At 32.5% G+C, this 17,546-nt stretch overlaps 1 protein-coding gene across 3 annotated transcripts in view; it reads right to left on the reverse strand.

The window, feature by feature from the left end:
• Positions 1–17,546, reverse strand: part of LOC149804660 (E3 ubiquitin-protein ligase TRIM9-like) — a 180,525-nt gene that overhangs the window by 31,942 nt on the left and 131,037 nt on the right. For all 3 annotated transcript variants that reach the window (XM_089942913.1, XM_089942912.1, XM_089942914.1), the window contains one exon: positions 12,834–12,972. In XM_089942913.1, the coding sequence (XP_089799039.1) occupies positions 12,834–12,972 (139 nt within the window). The remainder of the gene's footprint in view (positions 1–12,833; positions 12,973–17,546) is intronic.

The following is a 17,546-nucleotide window of genomic DNA, read 5'->3' on the forward strand; positions in this document are numbered from 1 at the left end:
CTCTCACAGTGCAGGATCATTACATACCATTCCCTTCATACAATACAGGTGATTTGGTTATGGATTCCATTTAGCCACACGGTATATCACTGCCTTTCTTCCAATGCAAGTGATTTGGTTATGGATTCCATTTAGCCACACTGTATATCACTGCCTTTCTTCCAGTGCAGGTACTTTGGTTATGGATTCCATTTAGCCCCTCCATATACCGCTGCCTTTCTTCCAATGCAGGTACTTTGGTTATGGATTCTATTTAGCCACTTAGTATACCACTGCCTTTCTTGTAATGCAGGTAAGTTGGTTATGGATACCATTTAGCCACACTGTATACCACTGCCTTTCTTGTAATGCAGGTCATTTGGTTATGGATTCCATTTAGCCACTTAGTATACCACTGCCTTTCTTGTAATGCAGGTAATTTGGTTATGGATACCATTTAGCTACACTGTGTATCACTGCTTTTCTTGATATGCAGGTAATTTGATAATGGATCACATTCGATTAGTTACATTTTGTTCTAGCGCTGCTACTTAAATTTCCTTCATTTGATTTTATTTCTTGGCTGTTAAGAGCCAGCTATAATATGGCTTCAAACCATTTTTTTTGTTGGTGTGTTTAGTATTCAGTTTGGTCCATTATGGCATAGCCTGCATGTGATATACATCAGTGAAAGATGGTAGTGTGATGAATGTAATCAAAGACTGCTCTGACAAAAATCCAAAGACCCTGCATGAATTCTTTCAGATCTTCCCTAAAAACATGTCCCTTGCCAAAAGGGAATTGGCAGCAAATAAATTATGGAAAAAAATACCATATGGTCATACAAACAAGAAAGAGGTATAACTTTTCTGTTTCTTGGTTTTAATGGCATTTTTAATAAATTATAGGTCACATGATGTTTAGGAATGGGACCTAAATGCCTTTCCCAAGGCCACACCAAGGCAGCCAACTGGGGCGTGCCTGGGCAGGTATAAAACTAGCAACTTTTGGATTAAGAGTCATTTGCTCTACCAGCCAAGCTATAGCAAGCAAGTCTCTGACAGAAAGGTGCAAAGACAAAATGCCTATCCAATAACAAAGTACAAAAATAGCAACAAATGAATAATTATGAACATTTGTCCATGCAGTCATGAAAATGTAGAATGAGGCAGGCTGACAACAAAACAGAGTACCAAGACATTAAACTTAACAATTAAGACCCCAAGCCTGACAAGAAGAGCCAGACAAGCAATGGGGTCTTGCCTCCAATTAGAGGAATATCATCTTATATTTACAAGAGTGTGCAAAAAATGTCTGATCTAATTAATATCTCTTGTTTCTTTCACTGGGTACAAAACAAGACAGAGAAAGCAAGTAGGTGGTAATGGTCTAAAAATTCTAATTTTCTCCATAGTTACAATATACTGTTGAAACTGTCTATAACCCAGTTACAAGTTACAATATACTCTGGAAACTGTCTATAACCCAGTTACAAGTTACAATATACTCTGGAAACTGTCTATAACCCAGTTACAAGTTACAATATACTCTGGAAACTGTCTATAACCCAGTTACAAGTTACAATATACTCTGGAAACTGTCTATAACCCAGTTACAAGTTACAATATACTCTGGAAACTGTCTATAACCCAGTTTAACAGATTTCCAGATGAACAAACATCTGATTTATTCAGTATTGAAATATATTATATTTTTTCCCCATTTTAACAAAACAATTTAAGGGTCCCCAATAATTCCAAACTGAAATGTTCTAATGTTATTGTATAAATTTTGAAATTATAAAAGGCTGGAGAGTTGAAAAAATGTTTTCCAAAACTATTAGCTCATTTCCATGAACCAACTGCAAATGACAATATTTCTTTGATGATTTTGACACATTTCTGTAACACTACTTTTGTGGTATAAAAAATTTTCACATGGAAAAAAGGTAATTTAAGGTAAAATAGAAATATAATAAAATTCCAAAATATCTATATACATGAATTTTTACATATGTTGCTATTACATGCAGTTTACTTCTTCAATCCATATATTTTTCTATAGCATCATTCATATGCAACCTCTGCAGTAGCAAATAATATTTCTATCATAAACAAAAAAAGTTGTCATTTTCCAATTCAATATCTAAGAAATATCTATTCAATTCATATATATTATCTGCTGTAATACTGGTATTACTGTATTTTTATTAGGTTGTATCTTTTTCAGAGCCATAAAGGATTTAGTGGACTTTTATGCATGGAGATTTACAGCAATTATCAGGCTGGGCATCAGTCAAAATCTCATTTCACCATAGCACAGCATGTCATCATCCAGAAGTATATAAAGATAAAGCATGATCTTGTCAAGATCAAAAACACCATACATGAGAAATTTCTCATCTGACCAGCTTTGACTGAGATCCACAATACTGATAAACAATAATGTGAGATCTGGTCTATGTTATTAACAATACAGGACAACACTGATTACTCTTCATGCAAGAAGAAATGAAAACATAATAAACTCTGTATGACTAATCATTTTTCCAGGAGTGAACCAGTGAATAGACCTACTTTTCTTATGAAAGAATCTGTTAGTAAATAAGCATGCAAAGAAATAGATGATGGGATTTTGCAGATTAAATGGGATTTTGGAGATTTTTTAACACATGATACTAGATGGTGGTAAGTATATTCAATGAAGAAACAGTCTGGTAAGATGCCATGAAGAACCACTGATTCTCAGGAAGCTACTAGAAAACTTTCTCACATATCCACACTTCTCAAGCCAAGATTAAAACATACACTGGCCTGAGGTAAGTTGTCAGTAATGGCAAGAGCCTCAGACCACATGGCCATCTGAAGCATTCTACAAATAGAAATAGGTACAATGATGTAGGCAGCCTGCAACAATGCAATCAAATTTACAGATTTTCTTAAACAGTCATAAAAGTAAAGAATTGAAAGTTTTCAGTGGCATAGTTTTAATAAGCTGTGGCAAATGATTTTGCATCTTGTACTAATCCAAACAAAAGTCCCTCAATGTGACTAATGATATAATCAGCCAAGAGAATTTCCATGAATTCAACAGAATACCATTTTTGTATTTTGAACTGTCAAGTGTTGAAAGCACTCTTATAAAAAATACTATTAGATTTTCAAATTAGCTGCTTTGGTATACATCCTGGATGTCAGACTGACACCCTTTTCATTTACCACAAAGTGGATATCATCAAAAGTCTTTTGGTGAAAACTCCATATCACAATGATCATCTATTCTGGGGGCAGTAGTGACAACAATATTTTTAAGACAGTTGTAATGGCAACCATATAGGATGTACAACTGGTATCATTTTTACTTAGAACCGACAAGGCATCATATAAAGTCTAATGGTGAAAACCCCATGCTGACACAACCATCCTTTGAAGAGGATTAGAGATAACAATATTTTACAAATATGACTTTCCATTAAGCAGTAGCAATGACTAAATTTTCAAGATGGCTGCAATGGTGGCCATATTGGACATCAGATTGAAACCATTTTTTTTAATTTAAGACCAACTGGCCTACATAAGAAGTGTTCTAGTGAAAACCCCACATCAAAATGTCTTTCTGTTCAAGTGGAGTTTTGATAAAAAAAAGATTTGTAAGATGGCTGCCATGATGGCAGTATTGGATTTCAGATTGGCATCAATGTTATTAAGGACCAGCCAGTTTGGTGAAAATCCCATGCTGATTTGACCTTAATTCAAGAGAAGTAGGTATAACAAGATTTTCATGATGAATACAATGGTGGCCATAATAGATATTAGATCATTACCATGCTGATAGGACCATCCATTCAGGAGGTATAGAAATAACAAGATTTTCAAGATGGCTACCCTCTTGGCTATATTAGTTGTTGGATTGGCACCAACGTCACTTAGGACCAACTAGTGTGTATATATATATATATATATATATATATATATATATATATATATATATATATATATATATATATATATATATATATACATACATACATACATACATACATACCCACACATTGATCTGGGTATGTTCAATTTGATGTTGGATTTGACTTATAAGCAAGTATATATGGTAGCATTTTTTGAAAGAAAATTATCCTTAGTTGAGAAAAGTGATTCTCATCTAGAGATAAATGCAAATGTTATGATCCACCTTGATATTGTTTTCTCATTTTCAAACTATAATATATGGTTGGCCGGGAGAGATGCTGTCTGATGGAGATTAAAAAAGACTAATTCAAAATAACCAAATTACTTTTAAAAATCAGTTTGATAACCTCTAATTCTATGAGCATGTTGTTCCCAAGAGAAAAGTCAAACATCCTTCACTATTTTTTTTACACAACTGCAGATCAAAATAGGTTCTTTCCTTGTAAATAATAATTACTTAGACTTCCTCATTCATTATATGTTTTATTTCACCAATCAATCTTATAATTACAAAGAACGCACAAAGAACAAAGAAATGGATGAACAAATGGAGGATATTGCAGATATGTGGGTAAGTTATAATAAGAGTGAATGTAAGAATCAAAGACTGAAAGAATAAACAAATGAATGAACAAACAGTAAATGAATTAACAAAAGAGAGGGAAACAGTAAATAACTTGAAAAAAGAGAGACAAACAGGAAAAATATAAAATATATGAATTACATGCAAATGAGAATGACTTTTACAAGATTGTAAGATTATAAGGCCAAGGTGAAAACTTAATTTATGCACAAAATACCATTTCATGTACATTCTAATTTTATAAGAATTATCTTCTTAGACATTTTAATTTTAGTGAAACTAGGAAATAAATACTTTTAACTACAAAAACAAATGGATGTTACTTTTACAGTTCTTGTCAGACACTGCATTAAAATAATTATCTTCTTAGACTGTGGCCCTCAGTCATCACATAACATACACCTTCACCATGTGTGATAAGTGGCTGATATCGCCTAATTAGATGACTTGGAGACAATAAAACAAGTTGGTTTTTATTAGTTAATCTACCACAGCTGGCTTTTATTTTATTCTTGTGGTTTATGCACACACTAACGTGACAATGCATGATACAGCCATCTTGGTTAAAGATGCCTTTGGGAAATCAAAACTTGTTTATTATTATAATTCTTTTGCCTAAAGTAGATGTATTAGCATTCAAAACATAAGTTTAATACACTATTATGTGTCAATGTTCTTTGCTAAAAAAATGTGATGGTTCATGGCCATGTTTGATAGTTGTCTCCTCAAGTGAAATCTCACACTAGTTGAAGAACACAGGGCATATACTGAGAAAATATGAAAGTCCCTTACAGTATCCACTCACCAAATAATAAGTGTGGAAAAGTATTCCTGGTAAATGTATTGTAAGATTCATTCAAGGTCAATCATAGCCTCAAAACTGTACAATCATTTTACTCCTATCAATTAAAACTCTACCTGTGAATCTGACAACCATATTCATTAAGTAAGAAAAAATTTAGTACAAAAATTTTGAAAGATTACAAAGTCATTATTCAATTCAAATTTATTAATTGTAAATCTTGCTGACTATATGAAATTAATGATTTTTTTTTAAAAGTGTGGTGCAAAATAAATGGTAAAACATCACACTTCAAAAGTAGTTAAATATCAGTACTTTCTCTGCATTTCTCTGAACATTTTCATTTACATTCTGTCAGGGAAAGAAAGGAGCAAAGCCTCGGAACACCTGCTCGGCCTGACAGCACCATGTGGTTGGAGAGGATGAATCATATTTATAGCAAGTAATATCCAAATGTATACAGTCTGAGTAGATGCCTTGTCAGCATCATTATTACTAATCAGCTATGAGAACAATGCCTGCTGATGTGTTTACTGACAAGGAAGTGAAGAAATAAGTCAATTCAAAAATTGCAAAACAATGCAAATTACTGTAAGCCTAGAAGATCGATTTATACCTTGATCTACCATTTTCCCATAAAACTGTATGTAAAATTCAAATAATACTGCTATTTGCAAAAAATAATGCTGGTGATCATGCCACTCTGAAATAAAACTATTTACTGTATTCTAAAATAATTGATTTTCAACTCCAAATCTTATTCTACAACTGTATGACCAATCAGAAGGATGCATCTGTCCTATTCAAGAAAGAATTCCAAATCTGGAGTAATGCACATTTTAATATGTTGAGTTTATGAAAAAGAGACCAGAAGATCCGAAGAAACTGACCGAATGTATGAATAAATATATGAATGTGATCAGGAATTTGAGCAATACATGTAGATAGAATCACATTATTTTTAGAATATATTGGTATAGATATAGTAATATTCATTCAAGGAATATGTATATATTACACAATTTGTATTTGTTGTGGTGTCTGTAGACATTAAATATATTTTTAAAAAACCTTCCCTGGTCCTTATGGCTGCCCCTTTTAATGAATGAAGGGTGAGAAAGAGTATTAATGGGAGTCCAACAACAATATTTCTGTGTGGAGCAACAGGATATGATTTCTAGATGGATATTACTGTGTGGAGCAACAGGTGTGATTTTCAGATGGATATTTCTGAACGTATATTGTTCAGCATGACGAGTATATTCACATAATTTCCTGGAATTGGTGCATAATATAAAAATGTTACTACCTCTAAGTAAATGTATATTATTCACCATTCATTTGAGTTGTCAAAGATTGTCTAAGACGAAAAGACGAATTGATGTAGTAAGAAAGATTTCTTATAATTAATATATTACTGTGACTCATGAGGGATACAAATTTGTCTAAAACGATGGAGATAATAAACTTCACTAAAGTATTTCTTTCTTAAATAGTCATAAGTTGGACATATACAAACAAAATGGAATTTATTTTCTACCAAATAAACTTTATTTTTCCAGTATAATTCACAATATCTATTATTTTTCACAATCCTGCTATGCCTTGTAACCTGTCTCTATTTTCAGTTTATGTGCAAAGCATCTAAACTTAGCAAGTAATTTCCTAAGAAAATATGATATGATGAACACCGTATTTAACTTCTTTACACCATGGTGCACATTATATTTACTTCTTATTTTGTAATATGGGCCAGTGGCCTAAACTATTTAATAAAGTATATTATATATATGTTGTTCAGCTAATTATTCTTCAAATGTTACAAAAGAAACGGCTTCCTAAAATACGTTACTCTTACACACACACACACACACACACACACACACACAGACACACATACACGAAGTTCTCTCATAATTATATTCTCTCTCTTTCAGATCACAAAATGCTTAAAAAAAGATTTTTTTTCTCTCCCCAATTCATTGAGACCTGCAGTAATGAAAACCTATCAAAACTGACAATTAAATTTAGTCTTTAGGGTAATATCAGCTTTGAAGGGTTTCTCTGTAGCAGCTTAATCACAAAGCTAACAACACAAACCTTATCCATCAATTTCAGAAAAGATGAATTCCTAATTTAATTGTGACGATACTGACAAGAGTGACTACAGATCTTCAATGCATTGCAAATGGCAATGTTTATGTCAGACATAAAATCTGTGATGTAAACGTACCATATATACTTGATTATAAGTCAAATAAAACTGCAGACAACAAAGATCCCAATCTGCCATAGCATAATTCACCTGCAGCTCAGCATCTATTTTGTTTGTTCCACTGACTACCCTAACAAACTGCACAGACCCACACCTGCCACTGCATTATGCAATAGCAGATCTGGGTCCATGCAGTTTGCAGCTGGGTTCATAAACAGGTATATATGGTAGTCATGTAACAACAATAATGCTCTCAGCAGCAGGATAAATAAAGTTAGTTTAACACTTTCTTCAAAGACATCATAAACTCTTATAAAATCCACATCTGCCTCAGTAACTCCGAGACATGCACATTTATAATGCATTAGGTACAGTGTATTTCCATTTCCCAATTAAGTTTCAGCAGCTTACATATTTATGTGTTTAAAACAATCAAACGGTGATTTAATAATGACTATACTGAACAGCATAATGGATAAAATGCCTCTTCAGCTTACAGAAAAATGAATTGGAATTTTCACTTAAGCCTTGTCAAGTATATCTGATTTAATTTATATTTGATTTAATTTAATTGTCTTTGTAAGTTTTAAAAAAATTATTTTTAATCTCAGTACATGTCAATGTAATGTAATTTTCTCGACTAGAAATCTGATATTTTCCAGAAAATTCAGTCTGACCTGAATCTTTTCAATAGAAACAATGTTTCTATCTTTGACTTAGTTCCTGACCTTGATTCAGAAATCACTGAGACAAGTAAACAACCCTTTATTTTTATTTTATTCTTGGAGTAAAATGATTGGTTTTTATCAAGGTCATACCGGAGTACATGATTTTACATGTAAACAGCCTCTATTTCACAATTCTGGGTTTTCCGAAATTGCGCAGCATTTAGGTTTTATACCAATGTCTATAGAAAACGTAATTAGTTGGACTTTAAATTTACACTGGAAAGTGTCTGTTTGTGACAGTTTGGAGTTACATTTTAATTTTTATTTAAATTATTTGGATTATAAAAGATAATTCTTTTTCCTGGAAATATCCGAGTGCTCATACTGAATTCTTGGACAAAGACATTTCTCTAAATTTTAGTCAGAAATTCAAACACCGGAATATTATTGTTTGTGAGCATAATACTGACTATAGTATACGTCATCGCCTTCCATTTTGGATTTTTCGTCGGGCCTCAAACTCAAATTTCATTAGAACATTTCATTAATAGGACATCTAAAATTTAATTCATGGATTATTCTTGAATTATATTTGGATTAGATTCTTAAAGCCGTAAGTTCTTATTTTTTCATTTTTTTTTACAGTGCTTTTCCAGGGAAATAAATTATCTGTTAATTTTTTCAAAGCCTGTTGTTTTATCTTTTTTTGTTACTGTTTATTAGAGCCTAAACACATAACATAAGAGCCTTCAGTAGACATAACAAGTGAATAAAATATACTACATCTATATATAAATATATTTTTTAAAAATTATTTAAATCAACTGCATTGTTTTAAAGATACTAGTGAGCTGACTCCTATCAAACTTTTGCATCTAAAGCCTGGGATACAAAAGTTGCCCTAGTAGTTGTGACATTACTAAATCAAATCCAGTTTGTTGCCAATACAGGTACCTACTCAAATTTTCCAGACATGTATTTTGCATTTAATAAAGCCAGTTTCTCACAAATAGTTTTTGTTTTTCTTTAAATAAAAAAAAAACCTAATGTCTTTTAATAAGACTGCCTTCTTCATTTATTTCATACACATATTCTACGGAAACTGTAAGGGGTTCAATTGAAGTAGAAATGAACAGGTGCAATTTGATTTGAAAGGCCACTCAGACTCTAAGCCCTGCTGTGATTGTTTAATAAGTCTGACTACATGCACCAGTATATCCGGATTTTTAACAATTCTTGTCTTCTTGTATTGTGCATTAGTCTATACTTTTACATATACTGGGCGGCAGACAATATGGAAATATTAACTACAAAATATCAGGTTTGGTGTTTTAGGTCTCCATTAGTTGGTTTTGTGTTTATAACATTAATTCAGCAACCGGTAATCTCCTTCCATTTTACATATAACTCCACTAAGTCTGACAGCTGACTGATGTACTCAGAAATGGTACTGAAACTTAACGATAAAAGTGAATAAGCATTGATGGGTTATACTTGATTTTACAAATAAACTCCACAATGACTTATTTTAATGTACTGAAAAATAGTATAACATTACACCATACTTTCTAAATATAATCAAACTCCACTAATCACTAAACAGTTGTTCCCCTTTTTCATTAAAATTACCAGTAAATCTGGATAAATGCATCACATAAAAGAATAAGGGGAACTCTATTCCAATAAATGTAGGTAGGTAGGTAGGTGAGTGGGTGGGTGTTTAGTAGGTAGGTAGGTAGGTATACACACACACACACACACACACACACACACAGAGTCCAAATTAGCTGTTCTGGCTGGACATGACTGACAAATACGCTCATATGACCATTAGCTAACTTCGATGACAGACATTAGTCATAAGTTGACCATAATATTTTCTGTTTTCATAAGTTGACCATAATGTTTTCAGTTTTCATAAGTTGACCATAACATTTTCTGTTTTCATAAGTTCACCATAATGTTTTCTGTTTTCATAAGCTGATGATGTTTTCTCTTTTCATAAGTTGACCATAATGTTTCTTCGGTTGTTTTAATAGGCTATTGCTACAAAGCACAAGAAAAATGAGGAGTGAAAGCTTATCAAAAGGACTTGTCATAACCCAATAAATGAATGACTGATCTTTGGTATATACTTATATAAGTTTAGACAGAAATTACAATAATAAACTCACTCATTATGGTGCATGCTGTTTAAGAAGGTGTTTCAGGTCAGATCAGACCTTTAGAACAATATATGTGTAGCCTAGGTCCTAATTAAAGCCACTAAAACTAACTTTTATTGTCATTCTCTATATGTATGAGGCCAGCCATATCTGACTGGAAATGCCCTTCAGTTAAGAGTATCAATGATATACTTAGTAAATCTTCTTGTTGTCTATAATTCTGAATGCATGTGAGTGGTATAAAATACTCCTGTTGGGTGAAATTCTATAGCATATTATTCTGAAAGACAATATCGTTTTTAAAAATAAACAGTTTGATAGAAAACATAAAGAATGGAAGGATAATACTATAACAGAATCGACAGATAATTTGAAACTGAAAATAACACATTCTCTGCTTTATTATTAGTTATGAGTATCGATGTTCCTTATTTGCAGTAACTTCTTTTGAATGTTTTTATATCAAATTTCACAAAGATTTGTCCTCCATTATGCATACAGATAATTTAAGATCCTTTATGTCTACATTCCCTTCATATTTTAATGTCTTCACCTGTTTCAAATGTAAATAACATTAACTGTTAGTAAAAGATGAATTTTCTATACAAGACTGATTAGTACATATAATGTATGTACTAAGCACTTCAAGTACTGGGCTAAACCAGATCAAATTAGATGCCAAAATTAATATCGGGAAGAAAAAAAATTAAAAATTTATTTTTTTAAACATTATATAAATTATAATTATTAATATATACAATGTACTAAGCACTTCAAGTACTGGCCTAAACAAGTTCAAATAGATGCACAAATCAATTTTGGGAAATGTTGTAATAAAATTGTTTTACCCTGGGGGGAAAAAAGCGCTAATGTCGGCGATGAAACACAGGGACAGTCAGAGGACCAGAAACACTTTTTTCATAAACAAACTCCTCTCTATCCAATCTCAACTGTTAAAATTTCTTCAAGTAGAACAGTAAGGTAAACTAGATATTACTGACACATTAAATTGTTAAAATATATTAGTTTAATACATTAATTTTTAATACTGACTATTTAAGGATATCTTGACATTTCCACACTGCCTAAAACTGTGATTTATTGGTTATTTTCTACCAAAACTGACTATAATAATTCTCTTAAGTTGTTTCAAAGTATATTTTCTTTTGTCATATCTAACACAAGAAAGTTTCTACAAAGCGATTTGATGGACTATACTGTCACATTTGTCATCATTAACATAGACATATGTTATCCACTGAAAACTCAGTATTCCTACTGACATTATCAAATTTCCTACCTACTCAATTACATTTATCACTTTAAAGTAAAAAATATGTCACTTTTGTAGTTTTTGTGTCATTTGGATGTTGCTACAAAACCAGTGTCCTTACTAAATGACAAACTGTGTTGCATCCAACCCATGCAATATACTACTGACATCCAGTTCCTGACTGTACAGCTAACTTATTTACCATATTAACTCTAAAACATAAACCCAAATCCGAATCCAAACCTTGACTCGCAAAATACAGTACCACTCTGTTATGCTGCATGAACAAGTTTCAATGACTACTAAATCATTTCTCTGTGCAGGATTAGTTTTGTTATTAGGATCACATTTACTAGAGATTATGTGAATGAATCATTATTAATTTAAGATTCAGGCTGATTTTCACCTCTTATTTAACTATAGTACCATTTTTGTCATTTCAGCCTGTTATATACATCATTCTACACATTTGCAAATAGCATATTTCACCATCATGAACATAAACAATTGTGTCAGAAAACACATACAAGCCTAGAAGCAGTGAAATAAACTGTGCTGACCATTTACTTGTTTGGCTTTGTGCTAGCATAATTTAGATAAGAATTTTTGTAGTAAAAGCAACATTTCTTGACACTAAAATACATCTGAGATGTCGGGTAAATAAAAAGATTGAGTTGTCCATCTATTCCATTCAATATGACCCTGACTCCCAACATGCTACAACAGATCAAACAAACTAGAGAATTATAATTTGTCTCCATACTGGTCATCCTATATTTATCATTAAGCTCCAAATTAATTAAACATAATCACACTGAAGATGAAGACTACATCAACTGGCTATCAAATTATTATCCTATTTTACTCCATTACAGTTTATTATGCATTCAATCAATACTGAATCAGCCATGGTTATTGTTTGTAATGGCTCCACTTATTAAATATAAAATATCACTGTAGTTTCTTATTTATTATATTTGCTTGGGAACTTTGCATATGAATAAAGACCTGTAACATGATACAGTCTTGAAGATCAGAGTGGACAGTTTTTGCTTCAATCAGTATGTTTTGATATGCCAGCATGTTACCACACAAAAGACCTGGATCTACAATGTTCATTCTTATATACTCCCTATACCCAATCAATTACATCCTTTATTTTCTAACTACCATGATGACTTACATTCAGCAGTCTGTAGGCTTATCAGATCGCTGTATTCACTTTCCCCAGCGTGGTTATGGGCCTTGATGCGGGCATTGTAGATGCTATTAAAGTGAAGACCATCCACTGTGCAGATTGTTTCTCGTCCCATGTACACAACCTGAAAGTAGTGGATAGTAAAATGGACTATGATTTTGTTAATGAATTGGGAATCATTGAAATAACATATTTCTTGGGGAAAGATATGAAAAACATTATTTAAACCTTTGTTGTTTTGAGAATTGCAACACTGACAGATCTTGTGATGCAAACCCTTATATTTATTCTAATCAACCATGTATTCTCGCTTATAAGTAATCTACCATGCATACTTGCTTATACGTGTTGACCCTTATTTTTATTCTAATCTACCATGTATACTCACTTATAAGTGTTGACCCTTATTTTTATTCTAATCTACCATGTATACTTGCTTATAAGTGTTGACCCTTATTTTTATTCTAATCTACCATGTATACTTGCTTATAAGTGTTGACCCTTATTTTTATTCTAATCTACCATGTATACTTGCTTATAAGTGTTGACCCTTATTTTTATTCTAATCTACCATGTATACTTGCTTATAAGTGTTGACCCTTATTTTTATTCTAATGTACCCCGTATACTTGCTTATAAGTGCTGACCATTATTTTTTTTATTCTAATCTACCATGTATACTTGCTTATAAGTGCTGACCCTTATTTTTATTCTAATCTACCATGTATACTTGCTTATAAGTGTTGACCCTTATTTTTATTCTAATGTACCCTGTATACTTGCTTATAAGTGTTGACCCTTATTTTTATTCTAATCTACCATGCATACTTGCTTATAAGTGTTGACCCTTATTTTTATTCTAATCTACCATGTATACCTGCTTATAAGTGTTGACCCTTATTTTTATTCTAATGTACCCCGTATACTTGCTTATAAGTGTTGACCCTTATTTTTATTCTAATCTACCATGTATACTTGCTTATAAGTGTTGACCCTTATTTTTATTCTAATCTACCATGCATACTTGCTTATAAGTGTTGACCCTTATTTTTATTCTAATCTACCATGTATACCTGCTTATAAGTGTTGACCCTTATTTTTATTCTAATGTACCCCGTATACTTGCTTATAAGTGTTGACCCTTATTTTTATTCTAATCTACCATGTATACTTGCTTATAAGTGTTGACCCTTATTTTTATTCTAATGTACCCCGTATACTTGCTTATAAGTGTTGACCCTTATTTTTATTCTAATCTACCATGCATACTTGCTTATAAGTGTTGACCCTTATTTTTATTCTAATCTACCATGTATACTTGCTTATAAGTGTTGACCCTTATTTTTATTCTAATGTACCCCGTATACTTGCTTATAAGTGTTGACCCTTATTTTTATTCTAATCTACCATGCATACTTGCTTATAAGTGTTGACCCTTATTTTTATTCTAATCTACCATGTATACTTGCTTATAAGTGTTGACCCTTATTTTTATTCTAATGTACCCCGTATACTTGCTTATAAGTGCTGACCATTATTTTTTTTATTCTAATCTACCATGTATACTTGCTTATAAGTGCTGACCCTTATTTTTATTCTTATCTACCATGTATACTTGCTTATAAGTGCTGACCCTTATTTTTTTTATTCTAATCTACCATGTATACTTGCTTATAAGTGTTGACCCTTATTTTTTTATTCTAATCTACCATGTATACTTGCTTATAAGTGTTGACCCTTATTTTTATTCTAATGTACCCCGTATACTTGCTTATAAGTGCTGACCCTTATATTTTTATTCTAATCTACCATGTATACTTGCTTATAAGTGCTGACCCTTATTTTTATTCTAATCTACCATGTATACTTGCTTATAAGTGTTGACCCTTATCTTTATTCTAATGTACCCCGTATACTTGCTTATAAGTGTTGACCCTTACTTTTTTATTCTAATCTACCATGTATACTTGCTTATAAGTGTTGACCCTTACTTTTTTATTCTAATCTACCATGTATACTTGCTTACAAGTGCTGACCCATATTTGTATTCTAATCTACCATGTATACTCACTTATAAGTGCTGCCCTTATTTTTATTCTAATAAATCACGTATACTCACTAATAAGTGCTGACCCTTATTTTTATTCTAATCTACCATGTACACTTGCTTATAAGTGCTGACCCATATTTTTATACTAATGTATCATCTATACATGCTTATAAGTGCTGACCCTTATTTTTATACTAATGTATCATCTATACTTGCTTATAAGTGCTGACCCTTATTTTTATTCCAATGTATCATGTATACTTGCTTATAAGAGCTGACCTTTCTTTTTGTTCTAATCTACTACATATACTTGCCTAATCTGCTGACAAATCTGGGTCTATGCAGTTTGTTAGGAGTAATCATCAGAACAATATAGACCCTGATCTGCTAGCCCATTATGTGATGGCATATCAGGGTCTATTATGATTGAGTATAGCTACTGGTCTCTTTACATGTTCTAGCAACAAATAAATTGCATCTATTTTATTTACTCTAAGTACAGTTCTTCACTTATTTACAAATTTCTTTAAGGTCAACTTCACGAGTTTTGCCTGAATGGTATTCTTGATGGAAGAAATTGTTGTTTTTTGGAAATACAACAACCTATGGCAAGATAGGCAACATGCAAACACACCTGCATTGTTCACATACACACATTTTTCAGATTTTGGAAATTAGTGCATTTTTGCATCATTACAATCTACATCCCCCACCCCACCCCACATGCCAAGTAACCAACCCTATCTTAACGCTCAGTATCTAGATTGCTGTCTTCTGTCCACTTAAGTCTTCTAGCTTCTGAGAATGCTATATGGATACATGATTATGAAGAGCAACAATGGTATGGAACAAATTACTGTATCATGGTCTGGTAGCTCATCAATAATTTATAACTTTAACAGATTCATTATACTAAGAACACCCCCAACAAGTCACCACATGTACTCATTACTACTAATTAATGACTCTCAGTCACTCATAGGCTGGGTAACATTGTCTGCAGATTAACTGTCCACTAACCACAATACTCCAATGAACAGGACATTCATAACAAATTCCCTGATTGATGGATAAAAACACAATCATATATTATGCTCTTTGGTGTGTATGATGTCTTTAAGTGTATTAGTACTTTATTCATGGTAATGTATATGTGTATATGTGTGTGTGTGTACACACACACACACACACACACACACACACACACACACACACACACACACACTTGCATATAAAATGAGTCCAAATGAATACTGCATAGACCCAGATCTGCTGTCACATATTACACCAACAGATCTGGGTCTGTGCAGCTTGTTAGAAGTAATCAGTAGAACGAGGAACATAGACCCTCCTCATCTTATTATGCTACAGCAGATCAGAATCTTTGTTATGTGCAATTTGACTCAACTTACAAGTGAGAATAAACAGTACATCACAATATGATCAAAAACCACTTCAATTAACTACTGTCTGGGAAGGATAGTCACACCTGCCTTTGTAAGATGCTTCATTGTCTTAAAGCAACATTTGTACATGGTCCCCATAAGCAATCATTGTTGAAATGCACGATTAAGCAACCCACCGTTCATCAGAGATAATTCTGATCACGTTCCACATGTCTGCTGAAGGAAAATTTATCAGAAAAGCATCATTTGACTTAGCTAAATTTCTTTTCACATTGATTCAAAACTCTGAAAAGAAAGAGTTCCCTACCCATCCCTCAAAGCCTGAAAAGAAAGAGTCCCCTACCCATCCCTCAAAGCCTGAAAAGAAAGAGTCCCCTACCCATCCCTCAAAGCCTGAAAAGAAAGAGTCCCCTACCCATCCCTCAAAGCCTCCTCCTACCTAAAGTTAAAGCTTCCAGGAAAGTTGCGGTGTGTTGTAATAGTACATGATTTATTAACATTTTTGCAATGAAATGTTACAGTACAACATGTACTAAACAATTCAAGACTTTCATTGTTAATTTTTCAACTTTTCAGACTTTTTCCATTACCGACAAATCACAGAAAGAAAGAGCTCAGCGACTACTTTCTTTTATAACATATTGACTGTTTCTCATTATCTGACTCTCCACTAACTGGAATTCAAATCTGTGGCCAGGATAACAAAAATGTCAGACAAATTTTCTCATTGATTGCTAATTATGCTGGTGTCCAAAATAAGGAAATCTATCATCAATGCAAGTGTAGTTATCAGACAAGTCAGTTAACAAGTCTGTCTAGTACATATCTGTCACAATATATTACCTAACCCCACAGTGGATTTCTTGCCTTTGTTAGCAATGAAAATCACTTCACATTTATTTTTCAAAGTAATAGATTTGTTCTAATTTGGAACGAAGGGAGCAAGATGGACTTTAGCCTACACCCTTTTAAAATATCTTGAACAGAATTAACAACTTTATTCTTTGGTAACCCTTAATGAGTTGCTTTTTAGGTTAATCATCCCCAAACTAAATATCTGAGATTTATAAATTCAATATCTGAGATTGATAAAGTTAATGCCTGTTATTCAAATGTTCTTGGAAGCTGCACTATAAATATATAAATATCAGACGGAAGTCATGCTTGATGTATTTCAATACATTTTCAATTTTCAGGCTGCTGCCCACTGGACCCAGAGCCAACAATGAACAAATGATTCTC

The sequence above is a fragment of the Sinohyriopsis cumingii genome, chromosome 2, assembly GCF_028554795.1.
Source record: "Sinohyriopsis cumingii isolate HCF-2022 chromosome 2, ASM2855479v2, whole genome shotgun sequence".
NCBI lineage: Eukaryota > Metazoa > Mollusca > Bivalvia > Unionida > Unionidae > Sinohyriopsis > Sinohyriopsis cumingii.